The 25752-nt window shown below is 45.3% G+C and overlaps 1 protein-coding gene across 8 annotated transcripts in view; it reads right to left on the minus strand.

The window, feature by feature from the left end:
* Positions 1–25752, minus strand: part of VPS13B (vacuolar protein sorting 13 homolog B) — a 903527-nt gene that overhangs the window by 337916 nt on the left and 539859 nt on the right. For all 8 annotated transcript variants that reach the window (XR_012644370.1, XM_074986872.1, XM_074986870.1 and 5 more), the window contains one exon: positions 2750–2921. Coding sequence is in view for 7 of the 8 variants with exons in the window: in XM_074986872.1 (XP_074842973.1) it covers positions 2750–2921 (172 nt within the window). In the remaining variant the exon portion in view is untranslated. The remainder of the gene's footprint in view (positions 1–2749; positions 2922–25752) is intronic.

Consider the following 25752-nt stretch of genomic DNA (forward strand, 5'->3'; position numbering starts at 1 on the left):
GCAACATGCACTGATTATAGGTGCAGTTAAGTTTCCTGTGGTCTCATAAAATTTGTTTACAACCCCAATCCCAGTTCTCAGTGTTCTATTTAGCTGTAATTTACCCCAAATGTCTTCTAAGAGCCCAGTAATCAGTGAAAGTGTTGGCAATGCAGCTAGACAACACTGACCTCCCGTGATCCAGCAAATTCTCTCATCCGGCACTGGCCAAGTCCTGAGGGTGCCCGATGAGAGAAGTTCAACCTGTATTTCTCAAACAATAAAGTAACAGAAGTAAATTGTGTATTATCTACCATTAATCCATATTTCTAGCTATTTTCAAAGTAAAATAGCTAGAAACATTAAATTTCTTATTTGTAATTATAGAGATTGTTAGATTTATGTGTTTGCGTAAAAAAAAAATAAAGTGCCAGCACTCAGACAACTCCCCACCTGCTCTCCCACCCCTCAGCCAGTCCGATGGTTGGGGAGGCTGAGGTGCCTGTACTCAGTTTCAGAAAGTGCTGGCAAAAAACCCACAGATCGTATATAAATCAACACAATTTTTAAAAGAAGTCGATAGAATATGCAAAATTGTGTATAGAAACTTAGTGTTGGGCATATACCTTTGCAAGAAATTCTTACTGAAACTTTCATGCTGCTGATGCACGAACTTTAGTCTTATATCATTTAAAATGATTAACAAACTTTTAATTCTTATTTAATATAGTCTGATCCTTAGGGTCCATCTAGCCCAGTATCCCGTCTGCTGACAGTAGCCAATGCCAGGTGCCCCAGAGGAGGTGAACCAAAGACAATGATCAAGCAATTTGTCTCCTGCCATCCATCTCCCGCCTTCAACAAAAGGCTAGGCACCATACCTTACCCCTTGCTAATAGCCATCTATGGACCTAACCTCCAAATATTTATCGAGCTCTTTTTTAAACTCAGTTAGAGTCCTGGCCTTCACAGTGTCCTCTGGTAAGGAGTTCCACAGGTTGACTGTGTGCTGTGTGAAGAAAAACTTTCTTTTATTAGTTTTGAACCTGCTACCCATTAATTTCATTTGGTGTCCTCTAGTTCTTATATTATGGGAACAAGTAAATAACTTTTCTTCATTCACTTTCTCCACACCATTCATGATTTTGTATACCTCTATCGTATCGCCCCTCAGTCTCCTCTTTTCCAGACTGAAAAGTCCCAGTCTCTCTAGCCTCTCCTCATATGGGACCCGTTCCAAACCCTTAATCATTTTAGTTGCCCTTTTCTGAACCTTTTCTAACACCAATATATCTTTTTTGAGGTGAGGAGACCACATCTGCACACAGTACTCAAGATGTGGGCGTACCATAGTTTTATATAGGAGAAGTAAGATATTCTTTGTCTTATTTTCTATCCCTTTTTTAATTATTCCTAACATCCTATTTGCTTTACTGACTGCCGCTGCACACTGCGTGGATGTTTTCAGAGAACTATCCACTACAATTCCAAGATCCCTTACCTGATCTGTTGTAGCTAAATTTGCCCCCATCATATTGTATGTATAATTGGGGTTATTTTTCCCAATGTGCATTATTCTTACACTTACCCACATTAAATTTCATTTGCCATTTTGCTGCCCAATCACTCAGTTTGCTGAGATCTTATTGAAGTTCTTCACAGTCTGCTTTGGTTTTGACTATCCTGAACAGTATGGTGTCATCTGCAAACTTTGCCACCTCACTGCTTACCCCTTTCTCTAGATCATTGACGAATAAGTTGAACAAGATTGGCCCCAGGACTGACCCTTGGGGAACGCCACTAGTTATCCCCTTCCATTGTGAAAATTTACCATTTATTCCTACCCTTTGTTTCCTGCCTTTTAACCAGTTCCCAATCCATGAAAGGATCTTTCCTCCTATCCCATGACCACCTAATTTACATAAGAGTCTTTGGTGAGGGACCGTGTCAAAGGCTTTCTGGAAATCTAAGTATACTGTGTCTACTGGATCCCCCCATCCACATGCTTGTTAATGCCTTCAAAGAACTCTAATAGATTAGTAAGACACAACTTCCCTTTACAGAAACCATGTTGACTTTTGCTCAACAAATCATGCTCCTCTACGTGTCTGACTATTTTATTCTTTACTATTGTTTCTACTAATTTGCCCGGTACTGACGTTAGACTTACCGGTCTATAATTGCTAGGGTCTCCTTTAGAGCCCTTTTTAAATATTGGTGTTATATTAGCTGTCTTCCAATCACTGGGTACCAAAGCCGATTTAAAGGATAGGTTACAAACCACCGTTAATAGTTCCGCAATTTAACATTTGAGTTCTTTCAGAACACTTGGGTGAATACCATCCGGTCCCAGAGACTTGTGACTGTTTAGCCTATCAATTAGTTCCAAAACCTCCTCTAATGATACTTCAGTCTGGGACAATTCCTCAGATTTGTCACCCATAAAGGATGGCTCATAAAGCAGCTCCATGAAAAAAAAAAAGAATAACCTTTCATGTTAAAAACAAACTAAAAAGAAAAAAACCCCCCAGACCACTTTCTGGGTTCAGACTAAGTCCCAATCTCTGCCAAATTCAGGTGAAAACGGTTGTGTTGAAGTCTGATCCCATTCATGCTGGCATACTGCAGTATGCTAAAACACCTGACAGATATAGGTTTCTTTTTATAGTGGATGCTTGTTCTAAATAACAATTGGTTTTAGCATAAAATAACTGAACACTTTAAATACTAAATTTAATTAAATTAGAATAGATGATTCTGTGTACAATACCTGTGCCTTTACTGCCAGGATGTGGTGCAAACAGTTTCACAGTAATTTTTGGCAACATCCATTGCATCCACAAGCTAACACGTCCACTTGCTATTCCAATGTTACTTGTTGTTTGTTCCAAAGTAACAGAGTCTGAGAATGGAGAATCATCACCACCTTGTATAGAATCAGCCTACAAAAGCAGAAATATCAACTGCATATTCTCAACAACCAATCACATTATGTAATAATTCAGAAATGTCACATGAACACTTAAAAAAGTTATAAAAGAGGTGATTTAGATATACTGTCAACAATGTGTTTATACACTGATCATTTGTAGACCACCTTCCAGTGTGTCTAAACTTAGTGTATTGAGTGTAGCAGTATTCATAAATAACACCCCTGCACTTAGCACTTATGCACTAAGATGACAACAACTTTTCCACAGGACGACTGAAATTTCTATATAGTTTCATGGTAAAATCTTTATTAAATTTGCAAGTGGAAAAGTTAACATAAGACTTCCTGACTTTTTTTGACTTTTCCTGTTTTAATTGTACCCGCATATGTTCTTCTAGCTGAATTACTGCAGACCTACAAATTTCTCACATGCATATTCTACCAATGTCTTGGCCATTGGCCATTTTTGAACATTTAAAATTAGACACATGAAGAGTTAGTTCCCTCATTCAAGAAAACTTAATGGAGTTTTGCTCAGATTATATGACGAAAGTGTTGAGTCCTATAGCTTCCATTTTACAATAATGCTAGCCCACCTCATCAGCTCCTCTCTTCGCAAAACCACTAGTGAATATGGTCCAGCCTACAGGGAGTTCTGCAGTGAACATGGGAAAGACAGTATGTGTGTGCATGCCAGAGGGTAAAATCTGGCCTTTGTGAGGTGACGAGAGGTTCTGTTAGGTCTACTATGAAGCAGACGGAAAAGGGATGTGAGACTGAGGCTGTGATTTGTAGGGGGCTCACAGAGAGAACCTTGTCACATAGGCACATACATATGGAGTTCCCTATTGAATTTCTGCCTATTGGGCTGAGGTAGCCAAGGCACCCATGCCTCGGGCACCTTTGGTTTCTCACCCTACCATAAGAGATATGCTGGGGGACTCCAAGAAGCAGAGCCATGGATAACTTGAATATATCAGTATTTTGGCACTGCTGCCGTGGGAAGACCAAATAACCGGTCTTTGCAGCTTCGAATGCTATAACTGAAAAGAAAAACAAAACCCTACTGATTGTTTTCAATAAACAGTGCATGTATAAAAGCCCAACAACGAACAACTCATATGTAAATAGCAAAAGATATGTGATATTGAAATGTCGGATAACTCCCCCTTTAATATATGTACTGCATTGTGGGATATGATCCTGTATCTGTTTTTTGATAGCATTGCTAATAAAGTCTTGGTTTTGAAAAGGAAACGGAAGATAGTGGCATTCCTGCTGTGAAGGGCAACATGCATTTTAAGAAAGAAAACTGAACATGGACATGAGGTAAAATTGGCATAATTAAAGTAAGTTCAGGAGTAAAAGTCAGCAAGATAGTGGTACATGTAACGTGTGAGGAAACAGAATATGTAAAAAATTTGTGAACATCCTGCAGTAAACACAGATTGCATTACAATTTACAAGTGTGCATTGTTCCTAAGGGTTACAAAAAGTACGGTTTGACATTGTTTATTAAGGACCGTCTCATATTCACATGCACTGCAGCTCTTGAATTTTTGAATTTTCTACTGAATTTGGGGGAAAAAAAATGGCTCTTCTTGCTATTTTGGTTCCTGACCCCTGGACTATATAACTGAAAAATTAAAATCTGCTCATCTTATCATTGATTTTTATTTCACTGGCATTTCAGTGCCTATCATGCCTTTGATTTGCTTACTCTTCATTTTAAATTGTGAGTATGATGGGTATAAACCCTACTGGGTATCAGGTTATGTTATTTTTTAAGGTTTCAACAACATATCTGAACATCTTCTAGATTTGCTGTTGCCTGCATGGCTAATGCTTTCTTGGATGGCTTCTAACATCAGGAAAGAGGAGAAAATTTGACCAATCGACATTGCCCAAGAAAATATTCAGCTTCAACTAACATCACAAATATACATCCAAGTCTACTGATAAGAGCCTATTTCCCTGCTCCTACTTTCTTTCCTTTCGTTTATTTTATTATCTGTCCATGTTTGCTGGGGAAAACTGACTTTACGAATTGACAGCTTTGTGAGTAAACAAAGAATGTTTTGGTTGAAGCCCTGGTTAGCATTCCCATTGCTCATGAAGAACACATGCAAGAATATCACAGTTAAGTGATTTGATGTCTTTCAGTAATACGTATATATACAGTGTTTGGGACAATGTAGGATCCTGAACTGGGACTTTTATAACCTACAGCAGTACGAGTGTATAATACTAACCACTATGTGAGATTACTAAACCATGGGACAGACGACAGTCATATCCTGAGATACGCCCATTCGAGTTATGAGAATTCAACTTTACAAAGTTTCATTTAATACCCCTACTTCAGCTTATGAGGCATTTCTTTGCATGTACAAGGACCGATTTGGAGGCTGGCGGCTCTGGTAGGCAAGCACTGAGGGGACGGAGTTGGCCTTATTGGTCTTGATGAAGAGGCTGTGCAGGGCATTGGCGGTGCCCTGCAAGAGGGCGGCAGTCTGGTGTGGGGAGGTAGACTTGTCCGAGTCCTGGCAGTAGATCATGCCGCTCTGTGAGACGTGGATGCTGGGCGCGCAGCCCATCCCAGCCCCGCTGCTGCTGCTCACCCCCTGGGCTGCTAGGGGGCTGCCGCTGCCCACCCTGTGAAGCTGTTCCTCGGGCATTGCTCGCCATCTGCAATGCTCCCTCCCATTTTGTGCCTGGCTTGCCCGCCACTGCCACCTCATCTGCTGCCGGCAGGGCCTCTCCACTGCAGAGCCCCACACAAGCAAGGGATCGCCCCTTGCCAGCCTAGCTCCCCACATGGCCAGCCCCTGGCAGCGCCCCCTCCTCACTTAACCTAAGCTGCGCTCAGGCCAGACTGCCCCCCCGTGCCCTGCTCTGCCCTGCCAGCCCCCTTGCACCGGATTTAATAGGATTTGGTGTTGTTTTAGCATAAATGGGTGTAAATTTTGGGGCTCAGGAACACACAGAATTTTTTCCCATTGAAATTAATGGTAATTACATTTTCAACTTACAAGAATTTGCCCTAAGAGGGGTTTTTCAGGAACAAATTACCCTCGTAAGGTGGGGGAAGACTGCATTAACAGTTTTACGCAGTTACAAAGCAGTGCACAGTTAACAATCTTCTGTTGTTTTTCTACTTCTGAGAATAAGCCTAAAACTTTGAAGTAGAGCAGAAGGAGGAGGTTAGTTGACCACCCACATGGACAACCATCTCAAAGAACCCAAGTTCTAATAAGGTGAATAACCCTATCCTCTTCTTCAAGGTGTGTCTGCTCCATTTTAGGTGGCTGCTCAGCAGTGACCCTCAGTAGAGGAAGTAGCTTTGGCATTCATCTATTGATGGTGGATAACAACCTTAAGGCCAAAGAGCGCATCTGATGTTGATCATTGTTCTAAAGCACAGGGTTTAGTGAAAGCATAGACTGATGCCCACGTATTTGTGCTGCAAATGTCAATGACAGAGATCTTATTGAAAAAGACATGAGCCTGGATTAGTTCTGTTTGGGACCTAATTGTAAAAGTAGGTTAATCGCCCTGCCTGTCTTAAGGCCAAAGACAATGCTTGAAATGTCGAACCAGGTCTGCCCACAGCTCCAGTCTTCAAGTAGTCACAGGTGTCTCCATCTTTTGCTATTTGGGTTCTATATTTAGCAATTCCTCCAAGTCTCATATGGAGACTCTCCAATGCATTGGCATTGCAACACCTGCCAGGGGTCATTTACCACATACAGAATTAACGTTTCAATGTAATAACCATGTTCAGCATCTATTTGGACTGTATCCTCTCCATACTACTGTATGGTTGCAAAACATGGTCATTATGTCACTCAAACCGTGGAAAAACTAGAGGCTTTCTACATGAACAGCCAACACTTGCATATTGGGCACAAAGTGGAATGACTTCATTTGTAAAGCAGATGTTTATGGTCACTCCATTCTAACATCTGTGATAAAATTCCAGCACCTGAGGAGTGGAAGGAGTCCCAGAGACAGACTCCTATTTTATGGTTTCATCAAATCTATTCCAATGTTGAACGCTTGTGCTGTCAAGCCATTGAAACTGCACAGGAATGGATCAAATGGCGAGTTATCGCCATGGATGTTTGTTTGGCTAAGCGTTGAAGGAGAAAAGATGTATTCCTTTCTGCTAAGCAAAAAGTGATTTGTTCGTATGCAGAGATCTTTCCCCTGCCAGGCTCCTATCATTTCAAGTTACACTTCTCCCCATGCCCTTCACAAACAGCTCATATTCAATTAATCTTCATGCCCTGTGTCCTACTCACCCTATCATGCACAGATTCTCCTACATCTTTACACACAACCCTGCTCCTCTGAGAACCCATATATGAGAAGATGAACTCTGATTTAGATGCCTGTATAAAATTGAACAGAAGGATCAGAGAAGAGGAATACCCTGTCAGGGCAGCAGACATCATTTTCAGATGAAAGGACTTGGATAGTCAATCATGCTTCCTAAACAAAAGACATTTCTTTGCTTTCAAAAAAGTAATTTCTGCACACCAATACCATCTTCCAACTTCTTTGCCAAGAATGCCAAAGACTCTGAATCTTTGTTATTCCTCTCTCATAATCCTGCCACATGGTTCTTCCTCAGCATGGCTTCCACCTCCTAATATATTTCCCACACACTCCCATAACTGGCTTCTTCATGAGCTCACACATAAGATGTTTTCACTGTGAAGTCTTCAGTTAGGTCTGGAATGGCTATTTTATTCTAAATTCATGTGCATTAGAGATTCCTGGCTCAGAAGTACATTAGAACACAGAGGAAACACTGAAGCATGTGAGATCTGAAGGCAGCAGCCAGCCAAGGACAGGCTGCCGTAGTTAAGATCCTGAAATGAATATCACAAGATATCAAGAAGTAGAGGCCAACTGAGGGTCAAGGAAATGGAGAAAGAATACTTATTTAAACCTAAAGATACTTTTGAGCTCAGTCCAAATTGAGATTCATGCCAATTTTGATGCGCTATGAATTTGTCACTCTCTATTCTTTTAATTTTATAGCGTTCGTTTTTCTTATTTTTCAATTGGACCGTGTCCTCGCTAGCCCCCTTCTTCGAAGGGGGCATGGAAATGACACAGACCAGGAAATATCAATGAGGTGCTGTCATGCATATGCACTGCCTCATTAGCATAATGACAGCCATGCAAATTTTGAAGCAGCCAACTTCGAAGTGCTGACAGGCATTCAAGAAACGGATACTTCAAAATACGTGCCCAACTTTGAAATTCCCTTACTCCTGATTCATTTTGGGAGTAAAGGAATTTCAAAGTTGGGCATGTATTTCGAAGCACCCATGCCTAGACTGCCTGTCAGCCCTTTGAAGATAGCCACTTCAAAATTCACGCAACTGTCATTATGCCAATGAAGAGCTGCATATGCATGGAAGTGCCTCACTGATATTCCCCGGTCTGGCTCATTTCCATACTCCCTTCTTTGAAGGGGGCTAGTGTAGACACAGTCTTGGAGAATTTAAATTCTTTTATTAGTTCTGATACACTTAGCTTACCTACCTAATTTTAAAACTGTATATTTTTTTTGAAGGGGACGGAGCTCTTCCTTTCTCCCCCATACCCTCACTCTCTCATAGGATATGCTCAAGTGTTTCAGAATTGCTTTTCAGATGAATGTGTATTTGTCTTTAAAAAGATGGCAGATCTCTCAAGGTCTATCTATAAAAAGAAGAAAACAATAGGAAATTAAACACAAATGGGCACCTTTCACAAAAAATACAAACCACCGTCTGGCAAAGTTTGCATTTTATGAATTAAATTACTCTCTTTATTTTAAGTTTTATGTATTCAGATGTTTCATGTTTTTCAAAGTTTAAGCCTATGTTGTATATTTTTGTCCCCTTCACTGAATGGTTTTTTATTCAGCAGGTAACTTTGCGCTTTACAAATTTCCCCATGTTATTAAAACAGATTTTTCTGAAAATATTCATGCTTTATAAATATTTTGCTTCTTAATTTTGGTACAAGTTTCCTTTTTACTGAATTAGGGAGATCATAGAAGAAATGTATTTAAGAGGAATTTACTCACCTTGTGCAGTAATGATGGGTCTTCGAGATGTGTCCCCCCCTTCGTTCCTTCTCTACCTGACAAAGCAAGACACACTAAAGCAGGGGAACGAGGGAAGGAAGTAGAGCACCCACCAGGACACACATCTTGAAGAACCATTGTTATTGCACAAGGTGAGTAATTTCCTCTTCTTCTAGTTGCATCCCCACGGGTGCTCCACTCTGGGTGACTATAAAGCAGTAACTGCAGAATGCAGGTGGGTTTGGAACTCAGTCACTATCACAGTAGACAACACAGAGAGAGCACAGTGCCAAGCAAACATGTTACTGGAAACCCATGGGTCCACCTTACACATGTCCATGAGAGGTACGTTCTTGAGGAAGGTGGTAGTGGAAGACACAGCCCAGGTTGAGTGGGCCCAGATGACTCCTGGCAGCTCTCTATGATGAAGTGCATAACAAGTGTGGATAAAGGTGAAAAAGTCTTTGGGATGAGATGGGCAGGTCTTTGGACCATTCTGCGAAGGATAGGAAGAGCCAGGGGGACTTGCACCACGGCTTTGTACAGTCAATGGACATCTAACATATGCCACGCTGCATGCACTGGTTCAGAGTGAGGCTTTGGGAAAAACGCAGGTAAGTGAATCAGTTCACTAATACGGAATGATGAGGAAACCTTGGGTAGAAACTTGGGATGAGGTTGCAAAGTGACTATCTTTGGTAAAGATTGTGTAGGGGGACTCAGCCATCAAGGTGGCCAATTCCCCAACATGCCTGGCCAACATGATCACCACAAGAAATGAGACCTTCATAGACAGGTAAAGCCAGGGGCACTTCGCTAAGGGTTCAAAGGATGGCTTCATAAGGCAGTGAAGCACATGTTTAAGGTCCTGTAAGGGAACTAGGGGAGCAGACTGATGTCAAGGTATTCCAAAGGCCCATTAAAAATGTTGGGTGATAGGATGGGCCAGGAATGAAAGCCCCTCTTCAGACTGGTGAAATGCACTATGGCTCCAGCATGCACCCAAACCATGCTGAGGCTAAGGCCTGACTCATGCAGGTGTAGAAGGTAATCCAAAAGGATAGGCAAAGGCAAGGTATGAAAAGACATGGAATGGTGGGAGTCCATCTAGTGCGAAAACCACCATCATTTATAAGGGTAATAATTGCATGTCAGTTCCCATCTACTGTTGATGAGGATTCTCCTTACTCCTTCAGGGAATGTGGTTTCAGCATTGTGGAGCCATGAAAGAGCCACATATGGAGGTGCAACTTAAGGATGCAGACCCTGGCTGGGGTACAGCATGAGGTCATCCGTGTTTGAATGCAGTGCATATGGAGCCTGGATAGTTTAACCACATAAGTGGTGGTGGCCATAAGGCCCAGTAACGTCAGGCAGGCATGTACCATAAAGGTAGGAGACAGACACAGTGCCTGAACGAGGTTGCACAAAGTGTGAACCGTTGAACAGGCAGGGACACCATGGCTGTGAAGGTGTTCATGTGAGTTCCTATAAATTCCAGCGCTTGAATAGGATGAACTGTAGGCAAGCTGAGTAGGAGGTGCGTGGTAACATGCACCATATGTCACGCTTCGTGAAGCAACGGTCCCTTTATGAGGCAGTCATCCAGGTAAGGGAAGAGGATTACCCCTTGACAATGAAGATAAGCAGTCACCACATGAAAAACATATGCAATGAAGTGGAAAGGCCAAACAAAGGACTCAATATTGATAGTGCGAGCGCCCCACTGTGAAGCAAAGGAAGCACCTGTGAGCCAGACCGATGGTGATATGGAAATATGCATCCTGTAGGTTGAGGTCCGAGAGCCAATCATTCTTGTTCAAGGCCAGTATAATGGTAGCAAGAGTCACCATCCTAAATCACCTATAAAGGACATTCTTGTTGAGTGGCCTGTGATCCAAAATTGGTCTCCATCCCCAACTCTTGTCTTAAGTAAGTAAGTAGGTGGAATACAATCCTGTCCCAGAATTCCTTAGGAATGGACTCAACCACCCCCAAACTCAGGAAGTGTTGGACCTCTGGGTCAAGGAGATTCTCATAAGAAGGGTCCCTGAAGAAGGATGGGGAATGGGGGGAAGGGAGTGGGAAGGTAGGGAGCGTAGAGTTGAAAGGAATGGAGTGTCCTTTTTCCATGAGTTCCAAAACCCCTTTGTCTGTGGTGATGGTAGAAGGAAGGGGCAGAGACCGTGGCAGAATGGTTGAATGGTGCTCTATTGGAAGTGATGAATCAGATCCTTGACCAAATTCTCAAAACTACTGTTTCAAGGGCTTAGCATGGGACACTGTTAGATCGATGTTGCCTACCTGAATGATGGTGCTGTTGCCCAAGCCTTTGATGTTGCAGCTGGAACTGGGACTGTTGCTGGGGCCGCTGGAATTGGTCCCGAGGACATTGGAAGGAGGAGTAGTGGGCCTGCTTGACCAGGGGTGTGTACATCCCTAAAGTACACAGTATTGTGCTAAAGTCTTTCTTAGAATGAAGGACCTCCTCTGTTTTGCCAGCAAACAGATGTTGGCAGTCAAATGGAAGGTCTTTACCCTTATGCTGGAGCTCCTTCAGCACCACCAAAGGTACAAGCCAGTAGGTATGGCGCATGACTATTGCCAACGCCGTGATGCATGCCACCGTGTTAGCTATACCCATGGCTGACTGCACAGCCATGCTAGCAATGGTATGGCTCTCCTCAATGATGCTGGTGGCCCCCCAGTGTCTGGCACTGGTGTTCTAGTACTGCTGGGACAAGTTCCTGTAATTTGGAATAGTTCTGGAAATCTTGACTCGCCAGTATGGCTGTATAATTGGTGGCACAGAGGAGAAGGGTGCCAGAGGAATACAGGTTCTGGCCCATAATGTCTCATTTTTTTGCTATTTTTATCCTAATGTGTGGATCTGAATGATTTTGTCTTATTACGGACCATGTCCACTACTAAGGAATTAGGAGATGGGTAAGTGAACAAGAAGTTGGCATCCTGGGTGCTACAAAGTATTTCTACTTCACCCACTTGCTGGGGGTGGGCAACGGATTTTGGGGTTTGTCACAGGGTTGTGGCAGGGTCCATGAGGGCCTCGTCCATAGGTAATGCCACCCTGGAACAAAATAGAGATTACACTGTAAAAAGTAGTCTGTACTGCTTCACCTCAGTCTTCTCAAGGAGCCTGCCTGTTCTTAGGAGGTGGTCCTGGTTGAGTATAGGCTGGTGTGGGTTAGGGAGCCCATGCCTCCTCCTGCCCTGAAGTAACAGGGTTTATGGTTTGAGTGCTTGGCAGATGCACTGATGAGGGGAGAAGGAGAAGGCAATTGCTCTAGGACCCAATGATTTAAAGGGGCCTGGGGCTCTGGCTGCTGCTGTGATAGTGGAGGTGCCTGAAGCCCTGAGTCCTTTAAATTGCCAGTGGAGCACTGTTGCGACACTCCATGCAGCTCTTATGGCTGTTTGTGAAGGTGGGGGCACCATGCGCACTCCAGGAAAGGCAGGCGGGGCACTATGTCCCAAATGGCACAGAGCCAGATGAGTGGAGCTGTCCCTCCACCTTGCTGTTGGCTCCCCTGGTGCCAGATCATCTTTTCAACTGGACTATCTGGTCAAAATTTGGGCATGTAGCAACCTTAAATGGCACCCAGACACAGAAGCCAAAATGTGGGTTACCCACCTAAAATCCAGGTGGTGTCAACGCTACGTAGGAGGATAGGGGGTTAAGGGCACCACACAAGCAAGAGACTCAGTTAGCTCTACAATGAAGATACATCTTTAGGCTGCTTTGCACTGCTGCACAAACCAGCTGGTGTGCAGTGGTTAATCTAGTTATCATTAGATATAGTCTTTATTTATTTTTTACATTTTTTCTAGTCATAGAGTGATACTCAGTGAGGCCAACTGTCTTTTTTCATTATGGTCCGTTTTGCTTTCAGGTTCTTAGTGCTGTGATATTTAGGTTTCAAACTCTGTATAAGAATGTTTATTTCTTTAATAAACAACTGTTTGCATTAGAACACTAAAGAAACTGAAACGTGTGCTGTGCAAAAGTTTTATAAAAAAACTGTTTTATAGAATTTAAATTCAGGGCATGTTTAAATTTGATGGTATCTCTTTAAAGAAACAAACCAAAGCTTGAAGGACTTCACAAGGAGGAGCTCTACAGAAGGAGGTAACACAAGGCAGTGGTGCCCAAAGTAATGGCCTTTTGTATGCCAGGAAGTAAACAGGAAGCTAGAAATTGTCTTCAGATATATGCAAGCTTAGGAAATGAAAAGAAACTGGAGGAAAAGAAAAACTTAAGGGTTTTATATGCTAAGAATATTAAGGAGATTCCTTGGAGAGGAAGGGGAGAGAAAATGAATGGCTAGGAAAAAGGCATTTGTTTATTTATTTATTTTCTTATAGCATCAGATTAAATATGATGTCTAATACCAAATAATTAAGCAGCACAAATTAAACAGACAGCATTCTAAATCTTAAAATGAACCACTAGCCTTGTGAAAATGGAGGGCTTTGAAGTGTGCACACAAGGTTAACAAATATGGGCTTCGGTGAACCCAAAATGATTGCAAGCTCCTAAGTTGCAAAACCTTCAGAAAGAATGCTGTGACAGCAGCTCAATCTTGTCTGAACTGAGAGGGCTCCAGATGTAACAGCTGTGCTCACAGAAACTGTGACAACACTGCAGAAAGAATTAATCCCTCAAGTAAACATTTAGGGCTCTTATAGGTTATGGGTTAACAGTAATACTTTACACTGTGCACAGAAACTTACTCGGAGCCAGTGCACAGTACAGAGTATTGATATAAACTGCTCTCTGAACAAAACACTGTTTATTAAATATCTTTTCCATATATTTGCATATATTATCATTATAATATTGTGTGTGTGCGTGTGTGCATTATATATATATATATATATATATATATATATATATATATATATATATATATATTAAAAATAAAAAGGATGGGTGTCAACAAAAGATGCACCAATCTTGGACAGTTGGACTTGATCATTCTTTTCCTCAATGACACAAGACAGGAGAAAAATGTGTTCCCATTAATGCAGGAAAGAGAAGTTACTCACCATAGTAACGATGGTTCTTCGAGATGTGTCCCCATGGGTGCTCCACGATAGGTGTCGGGCTCGCCCCGGCGCCGCAGATCAGATCTGTCCAGCAGTTTCTGCCGGACCGTGCATGCGCCGGCGCGCGCCGCTCCCTTGTGCACTCCTGGCCACGTGCGCGATCCAGTCCCAGCCAGTTCCTTGACCAACCGCCTCGGATGCTCCTGAAAAACACTAAACAGAGATCCGAAGCGGGGAGGATGGGCGGGTGGTGGAGCACCCACGGGGACACATCTCGAAGACCCATCGTTACTACAGTGAGTAACTTCTCTTTCTTCCTCGAGTGTCCCCATGGGTGCTCCACGATAGGTGACTACCCAGCAGTAACCCAAGAAAGGAGGTGGGTAATCAGGTTATGTGTACCTTGCCCCCGAAAGGACCGCTGTCGAGAGACGGGTATCCTCTTGGAATACCCTGTGTAGGGCATAATGCTTGGCAAAGGTGTCATAGGATGTCCATGTTGCCGCTCTGCAGATGTCTTTTAACGCAATGCCCTTGAAAAAGGCTGTTGATGCCGCCGCCGCCCTGGTGGAGTGAGCCCTAGGCGGGGCCAGTAAAGGAGTCTTTCGAAGTTCGTAGCACATTTTTATACAGGATACGATGTGCTTCGAGATTCTCTGCGAAGAGAGACCTTCTCCTTTTGATCTGGGAGCGAGAGAGACTAGGAGTCTATCCGTTTTTTGGAAGGACTTAGTCCTGTCTATATAAAAAGCCAGCGCCCTCCTCACATCCAGGAGGTGTAGGTGCGCCTCTTTGTTGGAGTTATGAGGTTTTGGATAAAACGAGGGTAAGACTATAGGTTCGTTACTATGAAACTCTGAAGAAACTTTCGGAACAAAGGCTGGATGCAGCCGTAAGGAGACCGCCTCCTTCGAAAAATACTGTGCAGGGTGGTGTTGCCATAACTGTCGCGAGCTCGCTCACCCTGAGACCTGACGTGATTGCAAGAAGGAAGGTCGTCTTTATCGTAAGAAGATGGAGGGAAACTGTGGCTAAGGGTCCAAACCGTGGTCCCATTAGCGCATTAAGCACCAGGTCCAAGCTCGACGAAGGTGGAAGCGGTTTCCGAGGGGGGTACAGGTTTCCAGACCCTTCAGGAACCTGGTAACCATGGGATGGGCGAACATCGTGGGCCCTTCCTCTTCGTGTCGGAAAGCCGATATAGCGGCAAGGTGGACCTTCAACGAGGATAGGGAGAGGCCGCCTCTCTTGAGGTCCAGTAAGTATTCTAATATTACAGGTATAGGCACAGCAAGAGGAGCTAATTGCTTGGTAGAACACCATGCAGTGAATCGAGTCCATTTCTGCTTGTAGGTCTTCCTGGTGGAAGTCCTTCTGCTACTTTCTAGGACTTATTGCACTCCCTCTGTACATGTGCTCTCTCGGGAGCTGAGCCATGGATTAACCATGCTTGCAGTCGCAGGCCTCGGGGGTGTGGGTGCACTATAGACCCCTGGGCTTGCGTGAGAAGGTCCGGCGCCACCGGAGGGGGCATCGGTGGGCGGTCCGACATGCGCAGGAGTAAGGGGAACCATTGCTGTCGATCCCAAGTTGGGACTACTAGGATCATGCGGGCTCTCTCTCTCCTGGCTTTCTGCAAGACCTTGTGGATGAGCACTGTGGGAGGAAATGCGTAGAGCAGGGGGCCCTTCCACGAGATCGCGAATGCGTCCCCCAGGGACCCCCGTCCCAGTCCTGCCCTGGAGCAGTATTGTGGGCACTTCTTGTTGCGATGAGTGGCAAACAGGTCTATCTGGGGAAACCTCCTTGCATGAAAAATTGGTCGTACCAGATTGGAACGTATCTGCCACTCGTGTGTGAGTGCGAAGTGCCTGCTCAACTGGTCTGCCTGCACGTTGTGAGCGCCTGGTAAATACGAGGCTTTCAAAGTTATATTGTTGGCGATGCACCAGTTCCACAGGCGGACTGCTTCCGCACATAAGGCACAGGACTGAGCTCCTCATTGTCAATTTATATAAAACATGGTGGAAGTATTGTCTGTATTGATCCCGACTACTTGGCCTTGTATATGGTCTCGAAAGTATTTGCAGGCATTGAACACTGCTCTGAGCTCCAGTATATTTATGTGCAGTGACTGTTCCACAGGGGACCACGGTCCCTGCATCACCTTTTTGCCCATGTGTGCTCCCCACCCTATGTGGGAGGCGTCGGTAGTGAGAAAAACAGATATTTGTGGTTGATGAAAGGGTACCCGTTAGCATGTTCTTGGGGTTCACCCACCATTGCAGGGATCTGCGCACCTCTGTCGTGGGCGACACCACCCTGCGGACGGTGTGTGCTGCCAGTTTGTAGACGCTCGCCAGCCAGTGCTGCATGCTGTGCATATGCAATCTGGCGTTCTATACTACGAACGTTGCTGCTGCCATATGGCCTAGAGGCTGTAAGCATGTTAGAACCGGCACCGTGGGGCTGAAGGTGATGACTTGTACGAGGGAACCAATGGCGCGAAAGCGGGCATCTGGTAGATAAACCCTTGCTGTGATGGAGTTTATGCGTGCCCCTATGAACTCTATGTCCTGTGTGGGGTCGATCTTTGACTTCGCCAGGTTGATGACCAGGACCAGCGAAGAGAACGTGCCTGCTGTAATGCGTGTCATGCGTAGTACCTCTTCCTTCGAGGCCCCTTTCAGTAGGCAGTCGTCCAGATATGGGAATATAAATACCCCCTGTCTGTGCAGGTACGCTGACACCACTGCCAGGGTCTTGGTAAATACTCTGGGGGCTGAGGAGAGGCTGAACAGCAGAACCTTGTATTGGAAATGTTCTTTGCTGACCATAAACCGGAGAAAACGTCTGTGAGCCGGGTGGATTGTTATATGGAAATACACGTCTTGTAAGTCGAGGGCTGCGAACGAATCTCCATCGTCCAGTGCCGTAAGTATAGAGGCGACTGTGATCATCCGAAAGCGTTGTTTGCGCAAGTACCGATTGAGGCCTCGAAGATCTAGGATGGGCCTCCAGCCTCCTGTTTTTTTCTCTGTAAAGAAGTATCTTGAATAGAACCCTTTCCCTTGGAGTTGTTCCGGCACTCTTTCCACTGCCCCTATAAGCATAAGATGGTCCACCTCCTGCTTGAGTCTCGCTTCGTGGGAGGCGTCCTTTAGATGGGGCCTGGGTGGAGGTCGTGGCGGTGGGAGTGACTGGAAGGGGATCGCGTAACCCGTGGCGATCTTTTGCCACTGGGCGTAGAATGGTCGGAGGCGATGATGGAACATTAACTTTGGATGACATTGCGCGATGGTAGTGATAGTGCAGCCCTCGATCTGTCCATCAAACTTGTTGCCTTTGGCCCTGCCCTGATGAGGCATGGCTCTGTTGGGAACGTCGCCTGGGAGTTCTGTACTGTTGGTGCTGTTGATGCCACCCTTGCTTATAGCCCCTTTGGTAGTGAGCACGCGGGGGTTGATACGGGTATCGTCTTTGCTGAGGGTAATACTTTTTCTTCCTGTATGGAGGGGTATAAATCCCCAAGGTTCTGAGAGTAGCCCTTGAGTCCTTACTGGAATGAAGGACCGAATCAGTTGATTCAGCAAACAACTTCCGTGTGTCAAAGGGGAGATCAACGATCTTCGCCTGCAGATCCCTCGGGATACCCGATGTCTGAAGCCAGGATTCCCTGCGCATGACCACTGCCGTAGCTGTTGAGCGTGCCGCCGTATCTGCTACGTCCAGGGCGATCTGAACTCCTGTCCTCGAGGCTGCGTAGCCTTTCTGCATGATGGCCTTCAGCACCGGCTTCTTATCCTCTGGAAGCGAGTCCATGAGGGAAGTCAGCCTGGAGTAATTGTCAAAGTTATGGTTCGCTAGGTGTGCTGCATAATTTGCCATTCTCAACAGTAGGGTAGAGGAGGAGTAGACCTTTCTGCTGAATAACTCTAGCTTCTTGGCATCTTTGTCCATTCCCCGTGTCTTGTACTGAGAAGTTTTCGACCTCTGTTGAGACAATTCCACCACCAGAGAATTTGGTTGCGGGTGACTGAACAGGAACTCCATGCCCTTCACCGGGACGAAGTATTTCTTATCTGCTCTCTTGTTTATAGGCGGAGCGGAAGCAGGGGTCTGCCATATCGTGGTAGCGGACTCCATAATTGCTTCGTCGAGTGGAATAGCTATTTTGGAAGAGGCCAGAGGTCTCAGGTTTTTGAGGAGTTTATGGTGCTTCTCCTGCACCTCTGCTGTTTGGATGCCTTGCGTAAAGGCCACCCTTTTAAACAGCTCTTGGAACTGTTTGAGATCGTCCGGGGGGTGGATGTCCCTTGGTGCTGTAGCCTCGTCAGGGGAGGATAGAGACGAACCACTAGGGTAAGCCTCTCTGGATCCCTCTGGGTCCTGTTGACGGTGATACATCTTCTCGCTGGAGGCTTGCGAGGGGAAATCTCGGGGTTCCAGAATCAACTCCCCATGAGATATTTGAGTTTCTGTCCCCGTCCGCGATTGCCCTCGGGGATAGTGAACCGTCTGAGGGGACCTGTCCCTGGGGGTATGCCTATGGTGTCTATGCCCCGCATGATGGGGCGACCATGGCAACACGGGCACGGTTCCTGGGATGGAGACCTGGACCACTCTCGAGGCGTATACCCCCGGCGTCTGGGGGAGCGAGATCGCTTGGGTGATTGAGACAATGGTGAGACTGATTTGTGATAGTACTCCAGGGGGTCAAATCCCAGAAAAGGCGAGGGTGGCCCAAGCCATGGTGAGGCTGGCTGGAGGAACGGGGAGGGAGGCTCAGGGTAGACTGGGGGAGACCCCTGCCTCCTTGTTGGAGTTCGCAGCGTAAGGGGAGGGCTTAGAGAGAGCAGCCCTGTCTGGAGAAGGGCTGTGGTGCCGGGTTTTCTCTGCTGCCTTTCCCCTCCCCTGTGGGGCTGACTCTGCCCCTTTCCGCACTGGGGATCTCGGCCCCGCTGTCGGCGCTGCGCTCAGCACGCTTGGCTGCGGTGCCCCGCAGGTGCTCTCCCCCGGCGCCTGCAGGCTGCGTGCCTGCGAGCTCTGCACCGTCGGCGCCTCGGGGGTCTGTGCCGCTAGCTGTGGTGCTGCCGGTTCCGGCACTTGCCTGGCTGCCGCTCTGCCCGCGGTGCGGGCCGGCTGTTTGATTATCAGAGGCTCAGCCTCTGCCACATGAGCTTCCGCGCCGCCGCCGCTCGTCTGTGATTGCAGCTGGGGACTATGTGCTGCACCCGTCCCGCTCGCTGTGGCTGCCGGCAGGGATCGGGTTGGTGAGAGCTTCCTCTGTTTTTGCACTGATGGGGTGAGGGAAGCCGCCTTCCTTTTATGGGCCCCTGCGGGTCCCTCTTGTTGGGGCCGCTCCGGCACGTCTGGCTGGAGGGCCTTGTCAAAGAGCAGCATTTTTAGCCGCATTTCTCTGTCCTTCCTTGCTCTAGCCGTGAGCTTTGCGCAGAAGGAGCATTTTTGGGTGACGTGAGATTCCCCCAGGCACCTAATACACTGACTGTGCCCATCGGAGGCCGGCATAGCTTCGCAGCATGACTCACACTTCTTGAATCCTGAAGAGGACATTGCAGTGAGTCTTTGAGTTGTTAATAGGGTACTTAGCACCTTCTCTGTGTTTGTTCCCCTCTCGGACCCAGCCTGCCGCGGCAGGAGGCCTAATGGCCTTACGTGCCCGGGCCTCCGCTGCTCCTCTTGTTACTAAGGCTTTTATATACTTTTTTTTTTGTAATAAGAAAAATAACAAGCTAACTTAAAGACTGAAAGACTGAAAAGAAACTCTAAAAACACTTAAAACATTAAATACGCTGACTCTGGCCGCAGCCTGAGTGGATTCCGTCTGCAGACGATGGCGGTTAAGAAGGAACTGGCGGGGACCAGATCGCGCACGTGGCCGGGAGCGCGCAAGGGAGTGGCACACGCCGGCGCATGCACGGTCCGGCAGAAACTGCTGGAAAGATCTGATCTGCGGCGCCGAGGCGAGCTCGACACCTATCGTGGAGCACCCACGGGGACACTTGAGGAAGAACTTTCATTGTGGTTGGCCATTGCAAAATAAGTCTTAGGACTTCATTTACACTTCTGCAGAAGATTGACCCATTCAGGGTCGATCTTCCAGGGTTTGATTTTGTGCATGCACAAAATCGAGCTTAGATTTCCCTAAGCTCTCAGGAGTCACAGTCAACCCCATATGACTCGCAAGGCATGAGGAGTAAGGACCTTCCCCTGTTCAGACAGAAAATTTAGCCGAGCATAAATAAATTGAGTTTAGCGAATCTGTGGTCAACTTCTACAGCTACTGTAGAGAGAGCCTCAGAGGGGAGGAGTTTCTACTACAGGGCCAGACACAAACTAGCTTTTCAAGGTTTGCATCTCCTAAAGCATTGTTTCTCAACCAGTGACACATATACCAGTGGATGTACATAGATATCTTCCAGAGGGTACATCAACCCATCTAAATATTTGCCAAGTTTTACAACAGGCTACATGAAAAGCTCCAGCAAAGACAGTACAGACTAGACTGTCATACAGAAAGTAACTTGTTTAGACTGCTCTATTTATTGTACACTAAAATGTAAGCACAGGAGGTATACACAACTTAATTTATTATATAATTATATGGTAGAAATGAAAAGGTATGAAATTCTTCTGTAACAGTATGCTGTGATGTTTTTGTATATTTATGTGTGGTTTTATAATAGTATGGAGATACACCTCTCTCATAGAACCGGAAGGGGCCTTGACAGGTCATCAAGTCCAGCCCCCTGCACTCACAGCAGGACCAAGTACTGCTCCTGACAGATTTATTTGCCCCAGACCTCTAAATGGCCCCCTCAAGGAGTGAGCTCACAACCCTGGGTTTAGCAGGCCAATGCTTAAACTACTGAGCTATCCCTCCCCCAAGCAAATAGTTTTTAAGTGAGGCATAAGTTGTGGGTACAAGAAACAAATTACCATTCTGAAAGGGGTAAAATAGGGTGGACAGGTTGAAAGCCACCACACTAATTTTTTTAAATATTCAAATCCTTAGAAATTTGTTGGTTTAGATTAGAAACACTAGAAACTGCAGTGAGTTATCACCGTCTCCTTCCTCATGCAGTTTCAGTTCTCATTTTGACTTCCACTACCCATCATTGCACTGTTAAAGATGTTTATGCATTAATTTTCTGCTCTGCTTCCAAATCTACAGAAAGATCAAGCCAGAATCAGCAACACTGAACTATTTTCCCACACCTCCTCATGCCAAGTCCTAAAATATACAATTTAATTCTTTCACCAATTGTTGCAAATTGACCAAAATACTGAGTTTATTTTCTTAGCCGAATTTATCTTTGTTCATCAGGAAGAACCAAACATATGAGGCCTTCATCCTTGGCCTGCCTTAGAGCTCCGGATGATCACAGTTTTGGCCACACTACTGCTATGCCTTATCAAAATAACTTCAGCGTTCTTGTTCAATCACAGAACTTCCCCAAGGACTAAACACTTCTACCACTGTTTGTACTTAAGTAAACAGAAACAAGTGGCCTGTTGTAGAATGCATTACCTTTGCTCTCTGTGTTCCAATGCAGGGGTGGTAAAAATGATTAACTGTTTCTAAGCCCCAGTACTTAAGCCTCTCACTCACGTTCTTCCTTACCACCGCCCAGACTGAAATTCAAGAAGCTAGCTGCTAGCTAGCTTTCTCCACACAGGAGTGCAGTGCTCCCTATCAACTTGTCAGTGTGAAATGAATTACTCACAGCTTAAAGTATAAATAATCTGTGGGTCTTATAAACAAATACTTTTTTTCCTGTTTAATCTAAACAATTTGTAGAGTGTGCTTTTTTCAAATTCATTTATAGAAACCCTATTGCATTTGAAAGAAGCTTTCTAAAATAATCATTTGCCTCCACCAGCATAGTGTAATGCTTTAACTGTAAAATACATAAAGTTCAAAAATTCATACTGATTGCATGGGGTATTTTTGTTTGACAATCAAAGTTTTAAATGTAAGTCATAGGAACATATAAACACAACTATAATTTCAAAATTGTCTCATCATAATATAAATATGTAAATGAAACTGTATACCACAGTAAGTTTCAGTGCCAATCTCCAATCATGTAACTAAAATATCTAAAATTAAAAATCCCTGTCCACAGTTAAACCAGCAGAAATAAATAATGTGGTGCAATGAGTCCACCTAGATTTTTGTTAATTTGCACCACTATGCATTGAAAGTACAGCTACTTAGATGTGGGGAGTTAAATTTGACAACTGTGGTTTTCATGACCCACTTTCCTATATTACCTTCTCAATTATTTCCTTTAAAACACTCTAGAGTTACACAATTCTTAACATTTTGATCTGTAAATTTTACCAGAAATTGAACAGGAAATTATAAAGGTAAGAATATATTATGGGATTTTCAAAAGCACCCAGCATGAATTTATCTTTGCTCCCACAGATATGAACTCCAATTAATGTCATTGGGAACAGAGGTAGGCCCATGCCTAAGGTGACCATCCATCCCGTTTTTACCAGCACAGTCCTGCATTTTAGGCAGGCCTTTTATTTTAACAAAAGAGCTAATTGTCCTGTATATGTATATTCACTCCCCCTGTTGAACTACCTTTTACTCAAGTTGGTGCAGCCACAGCTACAGATAAAATCTATCAGCAGCTGGCCAGACAGCATATGCAGCACATATTGACTGGCCAGTACAGGCAGCAGCAGGAGAGGGAGCCAGAGGCCCTACCATAAGGGTAAAGCAGGGTATACTTGGGGCTAGGATAGTGTGTTTTGTCCCCCACAATGATTTTAACGGGGGCCTGGTGCCCCAGTAGTACTGGACAGACCATCCATGGGGCAGCTGCCCCTGCAGCAGGGAAGACTACTGAAGGGAGGTAACCCAATCCCTGCCAGACAGCCTCCCTCACAGCCACACACATCCCCACCCCCACCCTTCATGCAGCAGCTGTCGCTGCAGCTAGGGAGGTCCCCCATGGGGTGGCAGCTCCACTACTGGTACACAGAGACTTGGGGCAGCTGGGAGTTGCAGCCACGCATTGCACCCAAGAAGTGCACCTGCCACCCCACAAACACAGGGTGGCAGCCCCCACAGGGCAGCCACCGCTGGAGCCAGGGAGCATCCCCGCATTATTTCTCTAGCCCGGTGGTGTGGGGCAGCCAGCAAACTCCCCTGTTTCCACAGCGCAACTGCCCCTGCTGCCGGGCTGCTCCCCTGTGGGGGCACAGCTCTGTTCCAGCACCCCATGGTATGTGTCAGCCAGGGAGATGCACTTCCTTGGCAGCTGCAGCCAGAATGCTGTTCCCCCTCCACCACAGGATGTCCCATATTTGGCATAGGGAAATATAGTCATGTTACTCATGCTGTGTGCTTTTGAAAATCACCCTTAATAAAATGTGGCTATCTAGAAGTTTTATACTGAGAACTGTACCAATAGGTATGAAAAGTTAAACATTATACCTTAGAGAGAGAAATTATGATAAAAGTAGTTCCCAGATGTAGGGGAACATGAAATGGCCAAATGTTCAGAATACATTTTTAACAACTTGCAGACCTACCAAAAGTGCTCAGAGATTAAGAATATTTCCTGCAACTCATTCACCTGCTCACTGGGTATCAGCATTGACAGGAGGGAGACACACTCTTGCTGGAATCCAGACAGTGTGAAAAGTAAGGGGAATAAGACCGATTTAAATCTACGAACTAAGTAGCATAAGTGGGGAGAGGTTGTCCTTTACCTCCTTAACAGTCTCCAAAGGAGGTCTCTGACTCCCTTGACCTTTCTACCACCCCACCAAAAAGACTTCTGGTCCCCCTCTGCCATTTGTTTTCCTTGGCTTCTCTCTGCTCTTGATCACCTCTCACTCCCACAATCCCTGCTTCTATGAGATGCAAAGAATATGCTTCTGTCCCCCTGCCTCCCCATGACTGTTCTAAAACAACCTCAAGGGGAAGCTCTGGGGAGCACTGTCGCACGTGAGGCTGTAAATCAGGGGACAACTATGAACTTCCATAAGGTAGTTTAGCTCTCACTAGAGACAGAGTAAATGATTAGCAACACCAGCATAACAGTTAATCTAATATAGATTTAAAAATGCTAGCTTTGGTTTTAGTAGGCATGCTACTGCAATTCAGTCCATACAGACAGAAAAGGGATCTTTCCAGTGGCTAAAATGACTACAACAGGATGTGTGTACAATGACCCATGTTTGGCTAAACCATAAAGGCACTATGCCCTTGCATGGGGTGTAGAAGAAATCTGCCTTGGATTTAGGGGCTGACAGTTGTTCTCCCTTGGGCAGTTGAAAGATGGAGTTAACAACTTTGCCTCATACAATAGCAGACATAGAATCATAGAATGCTAGGACTGTAAGGGACCTTGAGAGGTCATCGAGTCCAGCCCCCTGCCCTCATGGCAGGACCAAGTACTGTCTAGACCACCCCTGAAAGACATTTATCTAACCTGTTCTTAAATATCTCCAGAGATGGAGATTCCACTATCTCCCCAGGCAATTTATTCCAGTGTTTGACCACCCTGACAGTAAGGAACTTTTTCCTAATGTCCAACCTAAACCTCCCTTGCTGCAGTTTAAGCCCCTTGCCTCTTGTTCTATCCTCAAAGGCCAAGAAGAACAAGTTTTCTCCCTGCTCCTTATGACACCCTTTTAGAAACCTGAAAACCGCTGTTATGCCCCCCCCCTTAATCTTTTTTCCAAACTAAACAAGCCTAATTCTTTCAGCCTCTCTTCATAAGTCATATTCTCTAGACCTTTGATCATCCTTGTTGCTCTTTTCTGGACCCTTTCTAATTTCTCCACATATTTCTTGAAATGTGGCGCCCACAACTGGACACAATACTCCAACTGGGGCCTAACCAGCGCAGAATAGAGCGGAAGAATGACTTCTCCTGTCTTGTTCACAACACACCTGTTAACGCATCCCAGAATCATGTTTGCTTTTTTTGCAACAGCATCACCCTGTTGACTCATATTTAACTTGTGGTCCACTATAACCCCTAAATACCTTTCTGCCATACTCCTTCCTAGACAGTCGCTTCCCATTCTGTGGCCGTGTCTACACTAGCCCCAAACTTCGAAATGGCCACGCAAATGGCCATTTCGAAGTTTACTAATGAAGCGCTGAAATGCATATTCAGCGCTTCATTAGCATGTGGGCGGCCGCGGCGCTTTGAAATTGATGCGGCTCGCCCCGATGGGGCTCCTTTTCGAAAGGACCCCACCTACTTCGAAGTCTCTTTATTCCCATAGTCCCCTTTGAAGTAGGCAGGGTCCTTTTGAAAAGGAGCCCTGTCGGGATGAGCCACGCGGCGGTGAGCCGCGTCAATTTCGAAGCGCCGCGGCCACCCGCATGCTAATGAAGTGCTGAATATGCATTTCAGCGCTTCATTAGTAAACTTCGAAATGGCCATTTGCGTGGCCATTTCGAAGTTTGGGGGTAGTGTAGATGTAGCCTGTATGTGCGAAACTGATTCTTCCTTCCTAAGTGGAGCACTTTGCATTTGTCTTTATTCAACTTCATCCTGTTTACTTCAGACCATTTCTCCAATTTGTCCAGATCATTTTGACCCTATCCCCCAAAGCAGTTGCTTCCCCTCCTAGCTTGGTATCATCTTCAGACTTAATAAGCATACTGTCTATGCCAATATCT

Source organism: Carettochelys insculpta, chromosome 2, assembly GCF_033958435.1.
Source record: "Carettochelys insculpta isolate YL-2023 chromosome 2, ASM3395843v1, whole genome shotgun sequence".
In the NCBI taxonomy this organism is placed as follows: Eukaryota; Metazoa; Chordata; order Testudines; family Carettochelyidae; genus Carettochelys; species Carettochelys insculpta.